This window comes from Desmodus rotundus, chromosome 7, assembly GCF_022682495.2.
Source record: "Desmodus rotundus isolate HL8 chromosome 7, HLdesRot8A.1, whole genome shotgun sequence".
Classification (NCBI taxonomy): domain Eukaryota; kingdom Metazoa; phylum Chordata; class Mammalia; order Chiroptera; family Phyllostomidae; genus Desmodus; species Desmodus rotundus.
Window position 1 is genome coordinate 74,815,926 of NC_071393.1, and position 19,726 is coordinate 74,835,651.

Consider the following 19,726-nt stretch of genomic DNA (forward strand, 5'->3'; position numbering starts at 1 on the left):
AGATAAAGCAAATTCCTACTACATGGATTATGTTCAAGGTCCAAATGCATCAGGAGGCCATACGAAATCCTGAAAGTAAGAATGAGTAAATGTGGAAGGCAGATCAATGTGCTCACCTTTAAGTTTCTTTTCTTCCTTAAATTTCTTTTTTTTGGGTCCAAGCAGGTGACGTTGCTGCTCATAGAAAGGGTCGTATGTGGAGAGCAGGCCTGCACTGTAGTACTGGTACTGCTGCAACTGAAGCAGGCAAAGACAGTGATCCTTAGAAGGGCCTATCTGTGACCTACAGCACAGTCCAATCTTTACCACACAAAGCTGAGCCAGAGAAAAACCACAGTTCCTAAATACAGTATTCTTCCCACAAAGAGACCAAGAGAGATTTATTTCCTAAACTTCAAATGAAAATGGATTCATTGGCTACGCACATGGTAAGTTCAGGAAATAATTTAAGAAAGGAAAACCCTTCATGCTTCTGAATCTGGTGGCAGTTCCACCAGAATATTTACTTAGTCCTTACACACAGCACCGAGCAAAAGGAGGTTTACATTTGTTCATATAGAAAATAATACAATAGTTAATAAGCAACAGTACAAGAATAAACTCTGTGTTTCATCAACTCACACCTGTAAACCTACTTGTGCCCCACACTGTATGTGAAAAATGCAATTCTTTGCAGTAAGATCTCCTCTTGGAATTCATCAGCAACATATAAATCATATTTCTGTTACCAACAGGTCCTTAGATTTTCCGAGATTTCTGATCCAGCTGTTCTAGGTTATTGTCTTATATTTGGTTCAAATAGTCACAAGCCATCCAAATACTTCAGCCTTTCAAGTCTTTTCTCTCTTCATCTCCCCCTAAGGGAGTCTGACAATTTTGTGAATAGTGTCTATGTTGCCAGAATTCTAACATATGAATATCAATTTTTCTTTCCAGGAAGTAGCTTATCCTTTCAAACATTTCATTTCAATTGACCCCCAAAGCTCTCATTATCCTGTCACATTTATTACTAATGGATAAATATAAATATAAATTAAAATCATGTAGTCCAATGTCAAATCTATTTTCCTGGATTATGGCCAAATGAGTTGTCAAAGGGAAGAAATTAGAAGAGTGAAGCAGAAAACTATTACAAGATCCTCTGTCAAATGTCAAAATTAAATGAGCATTCATCAAGCTATATACTTACAAATTAAGGTTAGGTTAACAATACGTACAACTTCCCCTTCTTATGTTTTACTTCAATTAAAAAAAAAAAACATTTCGAGCACCAAGTAAGTACCTTAACACTGTACCTTAAGGAGGAACCCTTTGTCTTAATCCAAACAGTCAGATATCTTACTGTTTATCACTTCTACAGGCTAATATCCTTCAGCAAATTATTCAAAGCTTTCTGAACAAACTTTGGACCTTAACTAATTGCGGGAAAGTTTTTAGATCTTCAAATATGCTATTGCTCACGTGCAAAACTCATGACTACACTTCTGTCAAAAATCAGGCGGCTTTGGTAAATAACAGCACTCAAATAACTGCCCCTTAAAACTATCATCAATCTAATGTTAGAATGTGAAGAAACGGAGCTTTTTTTCAAGATAGGAACAATTCCAAAGAACAAATGTACTTAAAAAAACCAACACACTAGATTTAAAATGGCATAGCCTCTTTAGAAAATAGTCTGGCAGTTCCTTAAAAGGGTAAGCACAAAATTACCATATGACCCAGTAATTCCTCTCCTAGACATACATATACCCCAGAGAAATAAAAACACATGTCCACACAAAAAACATGAACTCAAATCTTCATGGCATCATTATTCATAATAGCCAAAAGTAGAAATAACTCACTATTCATAGCTATGATTCGTAATAGGCAAAAATTAAAAACAATCCAATTATTTCATCAACTGATGCCTGTATAAATAAAATATAGTATGTCCATTCAATGGAATTTTATTTGCTAATAAAAAGAAGCCAATAAAATAGGTATTGCTAGACGAGGTCTGTCCAGAAAAAGTCCAGCCACTGTTAGTATAACGAGAACAATTTGCGCAACATCGATATAACCTGGCAGCCAAGGAGAGTGGACTGGGATTGCGCATGAGTGAACAATGACAACTTCACTGTACTAGTCAGTGGGGGCAGTAGATGCCATTGAGTGAGCACATGTACTGTGTGGCTGTCGCATGAAAATGACTTGAGTGGAACAATGAATGAATGTGCATCATATTTTGTGTTAAGCTTGAACATTCCTCCATGGAAACTACTCAGATGATTCAGAAGGCTGCGGTTATGGGCAACTGGTGACTGGCGGCTTCATCATGACAATGAGCCCACTCAATGCATAGTATCTCCCGCAGAGTTTTTTGGTAAAACATCCAATTACCCAGGTGACTCAGCTAGCCTACAGCCCAGATTTGGTGCCCTGTGACTTCTGGCTTTTCCTAAAACTAAAACCACATTTGAAAGGGAAGAGATTTCAGACGGTCGATGAGATTCAGGATAATACAGTGCGATGCTAACGAGGATTGGGAGAACTGTGTGAGGCCCCAAGGTACCTAGTTTGAAGGCGACTGAAGCACTACTGTCCTATGTACACTGTTTCTTGTGCCTTGTATTTTCATTAAATGTCTCTATTTTTCTTATTACCCAGCTGGATACCTCCTGGACACACCTTGGATGCTATAACATAAGTGAACCTTGAAAATATTATGTTAAGTGAGAGGAAATGAATACAAAGAACACATGTTTTTCCATTGATATGAAATATCTAGAATAGACACAGTTATAGAGACAAGTGGTGGACTCATGACTGTCTGGAACTGAGAGAAATGGAGAGAATGGGGGTCAACAGCTAAGGGGAGTGGGTTTTCTTTGCGCAGTAACAAAATAATCTGAATTAAATAGTGATAATAGTTACATAACTCTATGAATACACTGAATTGTATACCTTAGAAGGCTGAATTTTTTAAATTAAAGATTATGTCTATTCTTAGAGGGAGGGAAAGGGAGGAGAAACTTTGATGTGCAAGAGAAACACTGATGGGTTGCTCATTGTACACCCATAGCCAGGGACCTGGCCCATGACCCAGGCAAGTGCTCTGACCAGAGATCAAACCAGTGACCTTTCTGTCTGCAGTACAATGCCCAAACCCTTCAGTGACACCAGCCAGGGCTAGAAGGCTTAATTTTTTTGGTATGTGAAATATATTTCAATAAAGTTGTCACTATTAACAACTACTACCACCATCTAAATATAAGGTCAAAATGACGTGTCTTCAATGACCACAAGCCCAAGGGCAATACCCAGCATGAAGGTCTGATATGTCTCCTCAAACTCTTACCTCCTTGTCTTTACTGTATTTATTCTGGTGAAGTTTCTTATATTTGTGCAGCCGCAACATGTTATGAAGGTCTTCTCTGCTGAGACTGAGTTCTTCTTCCTCTTCTTCTTCCTCTTCTTCCTCTTCTTCCTCATTGTCCTCACTTTGAGAATCTGCCTCACTGGACTCATCACTTAGCAGAATGCTCTGAAATAGGGAGGAAATGAAAATGGAACTTCTGCTATGAAGCAATTCCTTTTACCATCCAACCATTTTTAAAAATTGAGTTTATTGGGATGACATTCATTAATAAAATTATACAGGATTCAGGTGTACAATTCTATAATGCATCATCTGTATATTGTATCGTGTGTCAATACCCTAAGACAATAGAAGTATTTTTTCCCAGATTCCAAAACAATGACAAAAACAGATGGAGGATAGTCATTCCAGTTTCCCTTATACTATTCTCTGCCAATTCAACTGAAAAACAAAAGGATACCAATTCAACCCAGGGGGAACAAAGTAAAGAGCACTAAAACATGGAAAATGCTATAAACACCAACAAAGCTAGATTTTACTATGTACTTATACTACACATAAGATAGTTTAACTGAATATCAAATACCAAAGCAAAAAAAAAAAAGAAGAAACCTTTGATGGCAAATAAACAACTCCCAAATCCACTGATGAATGGGTAAACAAAATGTGGTACTATACAGATAATGAAATATTATTCATCAGTAAAAAGGAGTAAGTACTGGTATGTGGCACCTCATCAATGAACCTTGAAAACGTTACGCTAAGTGAAAGAGCCAGTCACAAAAGGCAACATATTACATGATTCTGTTTATATGAAATGTCCAGAATAGGCAAGTCCAAAGAGACAGAAAACAGATCAGTGGTTGCCAGGGGCTGAGGATGTAGAGAATGGGAAGTGACTGCTACTAAGTTGAGGTTTCCTTTTGGAGTGATGAAAATGTTTTAGAAACAGAGAGTGATGATGGACACACAAAACTTTATTGATACACTAGAAATTATTAAATCACACGCTGTAAAAAAAAATAAACCATACACTTTAAAAGGGTAAATTTTATGGCATGTGAATTTTATCTAAATTTTAAAAAATGTGATGACTAAAAAAAAAGATTTCTGCATTTCCAACAGCTTAACTAACGTCTCACTGATATGAAGCAAAATTAGCCTTTTACATGAGTTTTTTAAAAGGGCCTAGATATAATAATAAAAGAATACCTTTAAGTTACTTTCCACTTTTCATAAGAAAAGTATGAAATAGAGAAATAACTATTTTCAATAGAAGAAATGTTATCCTTGACTCAGTTTGGCCAATGACAGTAAGCTTGTGAGAGTGTTAACCAGATGGCTTACCACTGTAACAAGAGTAAAACACAAACTCCCTGACATACTGTACAAAGGCCCTCGGTGATCAGGCTCTCTAACCTCATTTTTCTGCCATCCTCTCACTCTCTGTCTTCAAGCCATTGTAGCATTCTTTCTCCCCCAAACATACTGACTTGCTTCCTTTCTCAGAACTTCTGCAGTTATTCCTCTTTTTTGTTATTTTTAAAATGTATTTTATCGATTATGCTATTACAGTTGTCCCAACTTTCCTACCCTTTCTCCCTGACTTAGTAGCATGGCCTATTGTCGAAAAGCAGACCTGTAAATTGCATGGGGTGGAGTCATAGGTGATCACCAGGGTAGGGCAACCCGTTTCACCACCTTATGGCTCTGTGTGGGGAGAGGGCTTGGAGATGGGACAATGCCACTGTCTGGCTTCTGGAGATTTGCCCAGGAGGAAGCTGTTTCCTGGCAGTCGCCCTGTTTCCAGTCACTTCACTTTCTTCCTGTATGCCATTTGTAGCCTTCCAGCTGTTACCCTGGTTCTGAATCCCAGAGCGGATGGGTCTGCGTAAGTCCTATATCCATGAAGGCCTTCCAAGTCTCCTAATAATCCTGAAGTCTCTTCTGTCACCCCAACCCTCACTGGTCTTTACAGCCACAAGTTATGGGGATTTATCTTCCCGGTACTGGAACCCTGGGCTACTGGGCTGTCTGGTTTGGGGCTGGCCCCTTACTCCCAAAGTAACCCTCCCTATTTAATCCACCACACATGAATATGGGACTGTGGCTCCATGCCTCTCTGCCTCTCTCTATGTCTCTGCCCCTCCTACTCATCTGGAGGAATGTGGCTTCTTTAAATCCTTGGTTGTCAGACATTCATACAGCTCGATTTTCTGAGGATTCTGGGTGATATTTGTTGTGTAGTCTAGTTGTGATTTTTACCATAGTTGCACAAGGAGGCGAAGCTTGTTTATCCACACCTCAATCTTGACCGGAAGTCCTTCTAATTGAAATGCTCACATCTGACACCTTCACATAATTCTCTCTGATCATTTAGAAATCAGTTGAAATATTACTTCTTTAAAGTCATATTTATTTATTCGTTTACAGGCTTACTCACTGCTTCTCTCCATTAGAATGTAAATTCCACAGGGCAGGAATGTATATGTATATGCTGTCTATGTATAACAGTACCTGGCTTGTAGGATATGCTCAATCAGTATTTGGTGGATGAATAAACTACTCAAGGACTAGTGAAAAGTAGATTAAATATCCCAATTACAATGTGAGCCAGTGAGGGCAAGGATCTTAACTAATATATACTTGTACTCCCTTTATCCACAGTGCTTTCGTACTCAACAATATTTATTAAAATGAATTTCACTGAGTCTTCTAGATTTCTCTCTATAATCTCTTCAAAAAACCACACCCAGAGTAAAAACTCATCTCTACAGATATCCCTGCCAATGTGTCAGAATGCATCAATATCTTTCCATTTTATTTGTAGTTAGTAGGTTATCTGAATGCTAAACATTCTGTCTTCTCTTACCTTTAGCCACTTCCTGCTTTTCTTCAACTTAGAGAAGTTATATAAATTTCCTTTGTCAGATTTTGATTCTGTGTAAAGAAAGAAAAAATAATAAATGAAAGAATAAGTCCTGCTGGTGTAGCTCAGTGGACTGAGCATTGGCCTATGAACTGTTAGGTTGCTGGTTCGATTCCTGGTCAGAGCACATGCCTGGGTTGTGGGCCAGGTCCCCAGTTGGGGGTGTGCGAGAGACAACTGATTGATGTATCTCTCACCGTTGATGTTTCTCTCCCTTTCTTTCTCCCTCCCTCCCCTCTCTCTAAAAAAAAAAAAAACAAAACAAATCTTAAAAAGAAAAAAAAAAAAAAAGAAAAAGAACTACCCCGATAGAACTGATAGTCTGCAGAGGGATCTCATATCACACTGACCTGACTGTAGAACTCCATTCAGTGAGTATGTGTTTAACATTCCAGAATTGCTTGCTCCAGAGGATTCACCAAGAAAAGAATTTGGAGGTTCTTCCTTAACTTGTATTAAGGGATCCCCAGACTGGGGCAATAAAGGATTATTGTCATCCAGTCCATCTTCACTTTCATCACTATAAATGGAAGAATGGTGAATCCACAATCAGAGCTGATCCACCAAAATATTATAATTTATGCCTAGGACTGAACATTTTAGCCCTAGCTCACATGGTTGGAATACTGTCCCATAAACCAAAAGGCCATGGCTTTGATTCCCAGTCAAGGCGCATACAGTCCCCAGGATTCAGTCCCCAGTCAGGCTGCGTACAAGCAAACATCCAATATTTCTCTCTCAAAACGATGTTTCTCTCCCTCTCTCCCTCCCTCCCTTCCCTTCTTTCTAAAATCGGCAAGCATATCCTTGGGTGAGGTTTAAAAAAAAAAGACTGAACATTTTACAGAAGAAACTGATCCTTTGAAAAAGTTCACTGCGTTTTATTTGAAAGGAAGAATATCAAACATGCTAAAAATCATAAATTATTTTAATTCTAAAATCTACAGCAAAAATGGAAATCAGAAATATGGCTGAACATCATAGTGGGAAGATGGACTAGCATACCTAGAAATATTCCTGTTGAAGATGGCTGATGTTTGTCGCAAGAAATGGTCCAACCGGAGGGCCCTCTCCAGGTACTGAAGGTAGAGGGGCTTTGCCAGCTCAGTGCAGCCGCCATCGTCCCCGGCACCCAACTCTGAGGCCATAGAACAAATCTGTCTTCATGCACAAGGGTTTCCGACTACACGGCTGTAGGATGAAGATAAGTAGTCAAAGATGAAATACTATCATTTTCCCTTTAGTTTGACTGCTTGTTATCAGTGTGAAAAGAAATCAGCCTGGTCTGTAGAAAGATTATTATAAAGCTCATGATAGGCACTGCCTTCTAATGCAAAGACAAAAGTTAAAAGGATAAGAACATCAAAATACAGAAAAACTGTCATATGTCTCAATGGATATTCATACATGTTTTTGAAATAGTACCTTAAAATTTATACCCATTTCTCTTTTGCCCTACAATTAACAATCATTCACATTAACCCAAATCTATACCACAAACTCAAGTGCTGTAGAATAGCTTTACCACATTGTTCTCAGAATCACCCTCAAAACAGCTGCTCCATTTTTTCACTTTGTATTTGTACATATGTGTGAGGTATTCCATTTACAAGAGATTAGATATATTGGCGGAGTATTTTATAATCCCTTGTTAAACATGCCAAGAAGTATAGAAGTAACAGAAAACTGGAGCAAAAAGAATAAAAGTGAGGATGAGACACACAGGTATAGCCTGAGCATTCATTCTCTTTACTACTTTAAGTTGTTACAATGTTCGAGTCAGATCTTCACTAGAGAAATAATCAGCACAACTATTTTCCATCTTTCACGTAACATCTTTTGTCTTACCTTACCTTGCTATCTTAAAAAAATTAATCAGTTAGCCCTGGCTGGTGTGACTTAGTGGATTGAGTGCTGACCTGGGAACTGAAAGGTTGCTGGTTCAATTCCTGGTCAGGGCACGTGCCTGAGTAGTGGGTGTGCAAGAGGCAACCAAATGATGTTTCTCTCACACATCAGTGTTTCTCTCCCTCTCTTTCTCCTTCCCTTCCCTTTTCTCTAAAAATAACTAAATCTAAAAAAATATTACAAAGCTACAGTAATCAGACCAGTGTGGTACTAGAATAAGGATAACCACATAAACCAATAGAACACACCTAAGTATCCAAAACAAGCTCTTACATAATGTCAATTTTTTTAATTTCATTTTTTAATTAAAAAAAAAGTTTCTCAATTAAAGCTGACATTCAATATTCTGTTAGTTTCAGGTATGCAGCACAGTAGGCACTTAAATAACTTATAAAGTAACACTCCCAGAAGTGTAATACCAACCTGACACCATACAGAGTTATTACAATATTACTGCCTCTATTCCCTATACATACTTTACATTCCTGTGACTATTTTGAAACTACCAATTTGTACTTACCTTCACCTTAACCCCATTCCCATCTGGCAACCATGAGATTGTTCTCTGTATGAGTTTGTCCCTCTTTGGTTTGTTCATTTGTTATTTAGATTTTACGTATAAGTGGAATCACATGGCATTTGTCTTTCTATTTCACTAAGCATAATATGCTCTAGGCCCATCCATGCTGTAACAAATGGTAAGATTTCATTACTTTTTATGGCCAAATAATATTCTATTATATATGTGTACCACCTCTTCTATATACAATCACCTATCAATGGACACTTGGGTTGCTTTCATACCTTGGCTATTGTAAAGAATGCTGCAATGGACATAGAGATGCACGTATCTTTTTGAAACAGTGTTTTCAATTTCTTCAGATAAATATCCAAAAGTGGGAATTCTGGGTATTTATCTGGGAATTCTGGGTCATACAGTATTGCTATTTTTAATTTTTTGAAGAACCTCCATACTGTTTTCCACAGTGGCTGCACCAATTTGCAATGCCACCAACTGTGCATGAGGGCTCCCTTTTCTCAACATCCTTGCCAACACTTGTCACTTGTTCTTTATTGATGACAGCCATTCTGACAAGTGTGAGGTGACATCTCATTGTGTTTTTAATTTGCATTTCTCTAACGATTAGTGACTTTGACATTTTTTCACATCTATTGGCCATCTGTATGTCCTCTATGAAGAATGTCTATTCAGGCTCTGTGCCCATTTATATCAGATTTTTTTTATTTTGGGGGGGTGTTATGTTATATGAGTTCTTTATATATTTGGGATATTAACCTCTTATGTATCATCAGCAAGTATCTTCTCCCATTCAGTAGGTTGTTTTGTTGATAGTTTACTTTGCTGTGCAAAAACTTTTTAGTCTGATGTAGTCCCATTCGTTTATCCTTTGTTTCCCTTGCCTGAATAGATAAAGTTTACTGCCTGTGTTTTCTTCTAGGAGTTTTATGGTTTGGGGTCTTACATTTAAATCTTTAATCCATTTTGAGTTTAGTCTTGTATGTGGTACGGGAGAGTGGTCTAGTTTCTTTCTTTCTTTCTTTTATTTTGCATTTATCTGTCCAGTTTTCCCAACACCATTTATTAAAGAGATTGTCTTTACTCCACTGTATATTCTTGTCTCCTTTGTCATGCATTAATTGACCATATAGGCATGGATTTATTTCTGGGCTATTTTGTTCCAGTCATTCATGTGTCTTTTTTAATGCCAGTACCATGCTGTTTTGGTTACTAGAGTCTTGTAGATTGGTTTCATATTAGGTCATATGATACCTCCAAACTCTGCTTTTCTCAAGACTGCTGTGGCTATTATTTGGGGTCATTTGTTGTTCTATCTAAATTTTAGGATAATTTGTTCTAGTTCTGTGAAAAATGCTATTGGTATTTTCATAGGTATTTCAATGACACTATAGATTGCTTTGAGTAAGTATGGACATTTAAGGATGTTAATTCTTCCTATGAGTACAGTATACTCCTATGCTTCCATTTATTTGTACCTTCTTCAATTTATTCCTTCAATGTCATAATTTTTTAAGTACTGGTCTTTTACCATCCTGGTTAAATGTATTAAATGTATTTTATTTTTTGATGCAATTATAAATAGGACTGTTTGCTTAATTTCTCTAGTTGTTTTTTATTGGTGTATAAAAAGGCAACTAATTTCTGGCTCTGATGGGGTGGCTCAGTTATCTGGAGCATCATCCCATAGAGCAAAAGGCGGTGTGTTCAACCTAGAGTCGGGTCGTGTATGGGAGGCAACCAATAAGATATTTCTCTTGCACATCGATGTTTCTCTCCTATCTCTCTCTCCCTTCCCCTCTCTCTAAAAATAATAAATAAAATCTTTTAGAAATAAAATAAAAAGCTTCCCAGACAAAAATAAAGTTAAAGGTGTTCAATGCCAACAAACCAGCATTGTAAGAAATGTTAAAAGGTCTACTGAAGAAGGTGTTAAAAAAGAAATAAAAAGAAGACCATAGGTATAAAGAACACAATGGCAATAAATATAATAACCTATCAAACATAATAACCTTAAATGTAAATGGATTAAAAGCTCTAATAAAAAAACACAGGGTAGCTGAATGGATCAGCAAACATGACCCATATATATATATACTTTCTATAAGAGACCCACCTCAGAACAAAAGATATACACAGACTGGAAGTGATGAAAAAAATAATTCATACAAATGGAAATGAAAAAAAAAGCTAAGGTAGCAATACTTTTATCAGACAAGGAGACTTCAAAACAAAGGACATAAAAAGAGACAAGGTTACTACATAATATTAAAAAGATCGATCCAACAAGAAGTTATAACCCTTGTAAACATATGCACCCAACACAGGAGCACCTTAATATATAAAGAAAGTTTTGGTGGACATAAAGGGAGAGATCGACAGCAATGCAGTCATAGTAGGGGATTTTAAAGACCCACTGACATCAATGGATAGATCCTCCTGACAAAAAATCAACAAGGTAACAGCAACCTTAAATGACACACTGGATTGGATGGATTTAATTGATATTTACAGAACATTTTATCCCAAAGCAGCAGAATATACATTCTTCTCAAGTACACATGAAAACAGACTGACAGCTATAAGAGGGGAGCAGGGAGGTACTGACTAATACAGGATTAGTCAAAGAACATACATGAAGGACACATGGACAACAGTGGGGATTGACTATGGAAGTGGGGTGCGGGCTGGGTGGAAGAGGATGAAGGGGGGAAATGGGACATCAATAATAGCATCAACAATAAAACATCAAAATGAAAAAATAAAATAAAGTGCACATGGAACATTGTCAAAGATAGACCATGTTAGGACATGTAAGTCTTAAAAAAATTGCATCAAGCATCTTTCTCTGACCACAATGGTATGAAACTAGGTATCAATTACAAAAAAAAAAAAAAACCCAACCCTGAAAAACATTCAGACACATGCAGGCTAAATATCATGTTATTAAACAACAAATGGGTTAACAATGAGATAAAGGAAGAACCAAGTCACCTGGAAATAAAAATTAACACACAAGAACCCCAATGGTACACACAATGGTATACAGCAAAAGCCATCCTGAGAGGACAGTTCATAGCATTAGAGGCCTACCTCAAGAAGAAGAAAAAAAAACCCAAACGACAACAACAAAACCCCTCAAATAAATAAATAGTCTAAGTCTACACCTAAAATAACTAAAAAAAAGAACAACAAAGCCCAGACTAAGTGGAAGGAAGGAAATATAAAAGATCAGACCAGAAATAAATGACACAGAAAAAGGCATGGATACATGGAACAGACTGACAGCTGTCAGAGGGGAGGGAGGTTGGAAGAAAGAGGCTAATGAAGGGATTAAGCAAATCATATATGTAAGACAAAGACAGAGATAACCTGTGCTGATAGCCAGAGGGAAAGGGGGCAGGTGGGCAGGTAGAGGTGGTCAAAGGGAGGAAATATGGGGATGGAAAGAGACTTTGCTTGGGGTAATGGGTACATGATGAAGTATGTAGATAATGTTTTATTGAGTTGTACACTTGAAAGCTGTATAGTTTTGTAAACCAATGCCCTCCTCCAATAAATTCAATTCTTAAAAAAGGACATGAAAAATCACTTAAGAGATGTATAAAATGCCACGAGAGTTCAGGAAAAGATGATGACTTATGAATGTTTTACCCAATGTTAAATGTTTATGAGGAATTTGTAACTCCTACTGACTGTATTATTTATGAATGTTTACATCTTTGATTAGGAAACTGCAGGCTAGACTTCTATGTATGCATGACCAAAAGAACAAAAAATGAAAAATTTGATGAATATGATCTATAAAATTTAATGCTTCCAACTTTCCACAAAGAAAAGCCCAGGCTAAATGGCTTCACTGGAGAATTTTATCAAACATTTAAAGTAGAATTAATATGAATCCATCATAAACTCTTGCAAATAACTAAAGAGAAAAGAACACTTGCCACATCATTCTATTACTCTGCTATTACCCTGATTCCAAAACCAGGCAGAGACATCACAATAAAACTACAGACTAATTTGCACACAAAAATCCTCAACTAAATATCAACTGAAACTAGCAACACGTGAAAGGATTATATACCAAGTAGAATTTATACTACAAATGCAAGGCTGGTATAACATCTACAAATCAATTGAAATACCACACCACATTAATAGAAGAAAGGATAAAGCCCACTTAATCATCTCAATAGACACAGAAAAATGATTTGATAAAATAAAACACCATTTCAAAATAAAAAGGTTCAACAACCAAGGACTAGAAGGGAAATCCCTCAACCTAACATCATGGTGAAAGACAGAATGCCGTCCCCCTTAAGGCCAGAACAGGGCAAGGTCCACGTTTACAACTTCTATGAAAAACTGTACCAAAGTTCTAGACAGGGGTGGGGGGGGGGGTGGGGGAAGGGGGGGAGGGGAAGAGAATAAAAGGTTTCTAGATTGGAAAGAAAGAAGTAAAACTTTATGTATAGGTGACATGATCTTGTATGTAGATAATCCTAAGGAATGAGCTAAAATGATTGAAATGAACAACCTCAGTAATCTTTGAGGTACAAGATCAACGTACTAAAATCAACTATGTTTCTATACACTAGCAATGAATAATCTGAAAATGAAATTAAAAAAAAAAAACACACAAAACAATTCCAGAACCTCTGGCCAAGACAGAGGCATAGGTAGATACGCTTTGCTTCCTCACACAACCAAAAGAATAACAACTAATTTAAAAAGAAAAAACAACCAACTGCCAGAAAATCAAACTGTATGCAAGCCCAGGGCTGGCAAACTGGGCAGTACCACACTTGCGTGGAAAGGAATAGCTGGGGAAGCAAGACACAGGAGAGTTCGCTGGAGTTACCCAGGGGGTCCTAGAACATACACAAGCCCACCCACCCAGGAATAAGCACCTGAAAGGGCACAATCTGCTAGTGGGAAGTGAGGGAAGTGACTGAAAGTGGGGCAAGGGCCAAGTAAACAGTATTGTTCCCTCTCTGACCCCTCTACCACATACAGCACCACAATAAAGCCAAGTGGGTTGCTCCGCCCCTTACAACGTAACAAGTATGCCAAGCCAAAGAAATATGACCCAAATGATAGAACAGGTAACAACTGCAGACAAAGAACTAAGCGACAAGGAGATAGCCAACCTATCAGATGCAGAGTTCAAAACACTGGTAGTCAGGAAGCTCACAGAAATGAGTACAGACACAAAATAGAGGAAGAAGTGAAGGCTATGCAAAGTGAAATAAAGAAAAATATACAGGAAGCCAACAGTGAAGGGGAGGAAACTGGGACTCAAATCAAAGACTTGGAAGAGAAGGAAGAAATAAACATTCAACCAGAACAGAATAAAGAAAAAAGAATTTAAAAAAATGAGGAGGGGCTTAGGAACCTCTCTAGGACAACTTTAAATGTTCTAACATCAAATCATAGGAGTGTCAGAAGTAGAAGAGGGAGAGCAAGAAATTGAAAGCTTATTTGAAAAAATAATGGAGAACTTCCCCAATCTGGTGAAGGAACTAGACATGCAAGTCCAGGAAGCTCAGAGTATCCCAAAGAAGTTGGATCCAAGGAGAATCATAATTACAGTAAGGTACTCCAAGGCACATCATAATTACACTACCCAAAATTAAAGGTAAGGAGAGAATCTTAGAAGCAGCAAGACAAAAGGTGAGAGTTACCTACAAAAGAATCCCCATAAGACTATCAGCTGACTTCTCCAAAGAAACCTTAGAGGCAAGAAGGGGCTGGAAAGAAATACTGACAGTCATGAAAGGCAAACACCTACATCCAAGATTACTGTATCCAGCAAAGCTATCATTTAGAATGGAAGTGCAGATAAAGTGCTTCCCAGATAAGGTCAACTTAAAGGAGTTCATCATCACCAAACCCTTATTATATGAAATGTTAGAGAGACTTATCTAAGAAAAAGAAGATCAGCCCTGGCTGGTGTGCCTCAGTGGATAGAGTGCAGTTCTGAGAACCAAAGGGTCACCAGTTCGATTCCCAGTCAGGGCCCATGCCTGGGTTGCAGGCCAGGTCCCCAGTAGGGGGTGCGTGAGAGGCAACCATACATTGCTGTTTCTCTCCTTCTCTTTCTCCCTTTCCCTCTAAAAATAAATAAAATATTTGAAAAGAAAAAGATCAATACTATGAACAGTAAAATGACAAAAAAACACACAACTATCAACAATTGAACCTAAAACACAAAAACAAAGTAAGCAAAGAACTAGAACAGGAATAGAATCCCAGAAATGGAGATCACATGGAGGGTTATCAGTGGGGAGGGTGTGGGAAGAGAAGGGGGGGAAAAAGGTACAGGGTATAAGAAGCATAAGTGGTAGGCACAAAATAGGGGGAGGTTAAGAACAGTATAAGAAATAGAGAAGCCAAAAAACTTGTATGTACGACCCATGGACATGAACTAAGAGCAGGAGAACGCTAGAGGGAAGGTGGGTGCTGGGTGGAGGGGCCTAAAGGGGAGAAAAAAATGAGACAACTCTAATAGCATTATCAATAAAATACACTTAAAGACAATTATATTAATAATAGCATCAAAAAGACAAAATACTTAGGTTTAAATTTAATCAAAAACTTATATATAGTGAAATCAAAACATTGTTGAAAGAAAATAACTAACTAAATAAATGAAAAGACCTCCTATGGTTCATGAGTCAATGTGAAAATTCAAGCTGGCTCTACATATTTAATTATGTGTTTGTTTGTTTGCAGAAATAGACAACCTGACCTAAAATTCATATGGAAATGCAAGGGACCTAGGATAACCAACACAGTCTTGAAAGTGAAAAAAAAAGTTGGAGGGCTCATCATACTGATCATTTAAGATGTATGGTACTGACATAAGTGTAGACATACAGATCAATGAATGAAATAGAATTCAGAGTCCAGAAATAAACATATTAGGGGTCAAATGATTTCCAACAAGGGTGTCAAAATAATTTAATGAGGGAAAGAACAGACTTTTTAACAAATGATGCCATGACAACTAGATTGTCATATGCAAAAGAATGAAGTTTAACCTCTTCCTTACACTATATACAAAAATTAGCTCAGAAGAGATTACAGACTTAAATTGAAGAGTTATAACTTTTAGAAGAAAACACAGGGTTAAATCTTCATGACCCTGGATGAGATAATGGTTTCTTAGATATACCAACAGCAAAAGCAACAACAACAAAAAGACACACTGGACTTTACCAAAATTTACTTTAGTGCTGTAAGTGATATCAAAAATTGAAAACCCACAAATAGGAGAAACTATTTGTAAATCATATATCTGAAATGGGACTGATAACCACAATACAGTTTTGAAAACTCTTAAAACTCAATAAAAAAAAGACTTACTTGAAGTAAGACAATTTTAAAATGGGCAAAGAATGTGAAGAGACATTTCTCTAAGCACGATATACCAATGAAAAGATGCTTTAAAAACATCATTAGCCATCAGGGACATACAAATCAAAACCACAATGAGGTACTGTTAGCACCCACTAGGATTATTACAGTAAAAAAGACTGGTAGTAACAAGTGTTGACAAGGATGTTGAGAAAATGGAACCTTCATATTACTACTACTGCTAGTGGAAATGTAAAATGGTATAACCATTTTGTAAATGTTTGGCAGTTTCTCAAAAGGTTAAACATAGAGTCACCATATTACCCAGCAATTTCACTTCTAGGTATACTCAAGAGAACTGAAAACATATGTCCACAAAAAAACTTAGACATGAATCTTCATAGCAGTATTCACAATAGCCAAAAGGTGAAAACAACACAAATGTCCATAAATTGATGAATGGATAAATAAAATGTGATATACCCATATAATGAATATTATTTGGCAACAGAAAAGAATGGAATACTGATAGATGCTAAAACATGGATGAACCATGAAGATATTATGCTAAGTAAATAAGCCAATCAGCAAAGACTTCATATTGTATAATTCCATTTCTATGAACCATGCAGAAAAGGCAACTCCGGAGAAATAGAAAATAGATTAGTGGTTGCAGTGTGGGGAAGGAAGGAATGAGAGACTGCTAATGGGTAGTGTGGTTTCTTTTGGGGCTGATGAAAATGTTCTAAACTTAGCCTGTAATGGCTGTTGCAACTCTGTGAATACAATATGCTAAAACTAATGAATATACTAAAACCATATACAATTTACATGGGTGAATTTTATACACTGAGAATATCTCAATAAACACTGAGATATAATTGTATTTCTACACAGAAAAAAATACAACTAAAAAGTAAATAATAAATTGAGAAAAATATTTGCAACACATTACAAATTTATCTCATAAAAGGTTCTCACAAAATTCTAGCAATAGTATAATACCTCAAGCACATAGAACCCACCCAATAATTTTCTGTTTAGAGACTGTTACTATTATCCCACTTACAAATAAGAAAGCAAAAACTCACACATTAAGTAACTTTCCCAAGGTCACAAAACATAATAGGAAATGTGGATTAGAATCCAGATAATCTGACCCCTCATCTTATTTTTTAATCCTCATCCAAGGATACGCTTATTAATTTTTTAGAGAGAGGAAGGCAGAGAGAGAGAAATACATCGACATGAGAAACACTGATTGGCTGCCTCCCATATGTGCCCCAACAGGGATGGAACCCGCAACCTTGTGTTGTACCAGATACACTTCAACCAACTGAGCAACCCAGCCAGGGCAACTCTCCAATATTTTAAGGAGGCAACAACTTATTGTATCCCTAATGGGCAAATAATCTCCATATTTCTTAGTTGGATCTGTATCATTCCTATTGTTCTTTACCCCTAAGTCTTTCTGCATTACTTTATTGTCTATATAATAAGAATCATATGCAATACCAGAAGTACTTGGAAGTCTTAGTACCAGAATATTCCCCTTTGGTTCACAATGTGGATGTTTGTACTAACGCAAAAGTAAACAAAAACTTCTTTTTAGTTTACTTTCTTTAAAAATCACAAATAATTAAAATGGATTAAATCAGCAAAATATCAAAAATACAAGGGAAAAATAATTCAAATACCAGAAAAGAATACATAATTCTGATATTGATAAGAAACTTAATGAAATTCTCATTTAAATCAGTTTTTTCATACCCAATAAAATTTATTTGTATCACTCCACTTAGTTGAAATAAAGATTACCAGTGACTTATTTTGCTAAATCTAAACTATTAAAATATCTTTCAGCAATTCTGAAAAAAGTAATTGGAAGAAAATGTTTTTCATGAGTATTTTGAGAGTGAGAGTAATTAGGTTGGATAGGGCATTCATTTCTGCCTACCATAAATTACACAACTTTAGCCAAAAACAAGACCAACAGCTGAGATAAAAAAAAATTCTGCACTCCCTGAAATGTTTCAATTAATCTGAACCGTAATAAAAGCTGTCAAAGCCAGCCTCAGTTGAAAGTAAAAACTCTAGCTATGGCATGATGGGAGGAGAGGACAAGGGGCCTAATACTGAATAAGAGCAACACTAGAGCGAGGGGCTTTTCTGTCCCAGGTAGGTACTTTAGTAATATGAGCTCATTTAATCCTCACGATAATTCAAATCTTATTCTTATTTTAATTAAGTTCAATAATTTGCCCAAGCTAAACTTAGAACTCAGACCTATTGAATATTACCACTAACAAAGCCCCAATTCTTCACCACCAGACTCTCCTATGATATAACAAAAATAAAGAAGCATCATAATTAGGGAGACCATAGCTCCTAGATGGGTTTGCCCAAGACAGTTCAAGCTTACGCCTGTTGTCCTAAGCATAATTACTAATAGTCACTCTCCCTTTGCTTTCAAAGGTATCCACATTTGAACAATAAATTTTTGGTCACCCTATACATGGCAAAAACAAGGTAAGTAAATCACACTTTTCAAAGATTTTCATTAAACCAAAACTTTTCATTCAGAACACTGAATATTTACTGAGAGACTACTATATACTAGACACTGAATTAAACACAAGGAGAAAAAGAACTTGCCCTCAAGGAACAGAGGCTGACAGAGCCCTCAAGTTGGGGCAGAAACAACCTACTCAACCAAAGGGATCACAAGAGCTTGGGGACAGTCTAGCAAATACACAAGCCTAGAGTTTATCCAAAGCATAAAGCTCCAGAGGTAAAAATAACATTTGCATTTAAATGGAATGAAGAACTGATTTAAAAAGGATGGCCTTTTCACAAACTTCTAAATTGGCAAAGAGAAAATATTTTGGCTCACCTCATAGGTACATTGTGAGAATGAAAAAAAAATGCTCATGTATTTTCTCCGCCCTACTTTTCATTCTTAATGAAATCAGAATTATTATACCAAAAGAAATGTTACCAAGGTAAAAAAATCAATTACAATGCATCTACTTTCTTCTAGGAAAGAATCATTTCAACTTCCTAGAAGAATTATCTTTACCAAGATGGGGAAGAAAAAAACATCAGAATAAAATAGCCATACTAGTACAACTGCTTCCAGAGAGTTCTGTATACACCACAGAGAGGATTTGGTCAAACAAGTTTAATTCCTATTTATTAAGCATTTAGAGTCTAAATATTATTAAATCAAAATATCCAAAAGGAAAAAAATGTTTCCTGAGGTCGCTGGTGGACCTTTCCATGGTAATTAAAAAAAAATTTTTTTTAAATTAGGCTATGTTAGAGGTTCCTAAACTATGTATTTCATAAATCTTCTGGTGAAAAGCACCCAATCTGAATTACTAACAATTTATCAAACTAAACATTTAAAAACAAAACTAAAAATCCCTCTTATGAAAGAACCAGTGACTTCAACTTTCACTAATTTCATGAAAACACTTAACTTTTTCAGGGAATGAGATAGCTAAGGAAAAAAAATGCTCCTCAGAAGAGATAAAGGACTGAATTCTCAGGCCAGAAATTCTTGGGCAACTCAGTTCATTCCTCAGCAAAGGTAAGGTAACATTAGCTTACCTGATAGTTACCTGTG

General features: G+C 36.6%; 1 protein-coding gene across 2 annotated transcripts in view; it reads right to left on the bottom strand.

Moving 5' to 3' along the window:
- Positions 1 to 19,726, bottom strand: part of INO80 (INO80 complex ATPase subunit) — a 122,373-nt gene that overhangs the window by 94,041 nt on the left and 8,606 nt on the right. For both annotated transcript variants that reach the window (XM_053928986.1, XM_053928987.1), the window contains 5 exons: positions 7,296 to 7,481; positions 6,641 to 6,810; positions 6,234 to 6,301; positions 3,341 to 3,526; positions 117 to 237 (listed from right to left, as the gene is read on the bottom strand). In XM_053928986.1, coding sequence (XP_053784961.1) covers positions 117 to 237; positions 3,341 to 3,526; positions 6,234 to 6,301; positions 6,641 to 6,810; positions 7,296 to 7,438 — 688 coding nt within the window. In that variant the 5' untranslated portion in view covers positions 7,439 to 7,481. The remainder of the gene's footprint in view (positions 1 to 116; positions 238 to 3,340; positions 3,527 to 6,233; positions 6,302 to 6,640; positions 6,811 to 7,295; positions 7,482 to 19,726) is intronic.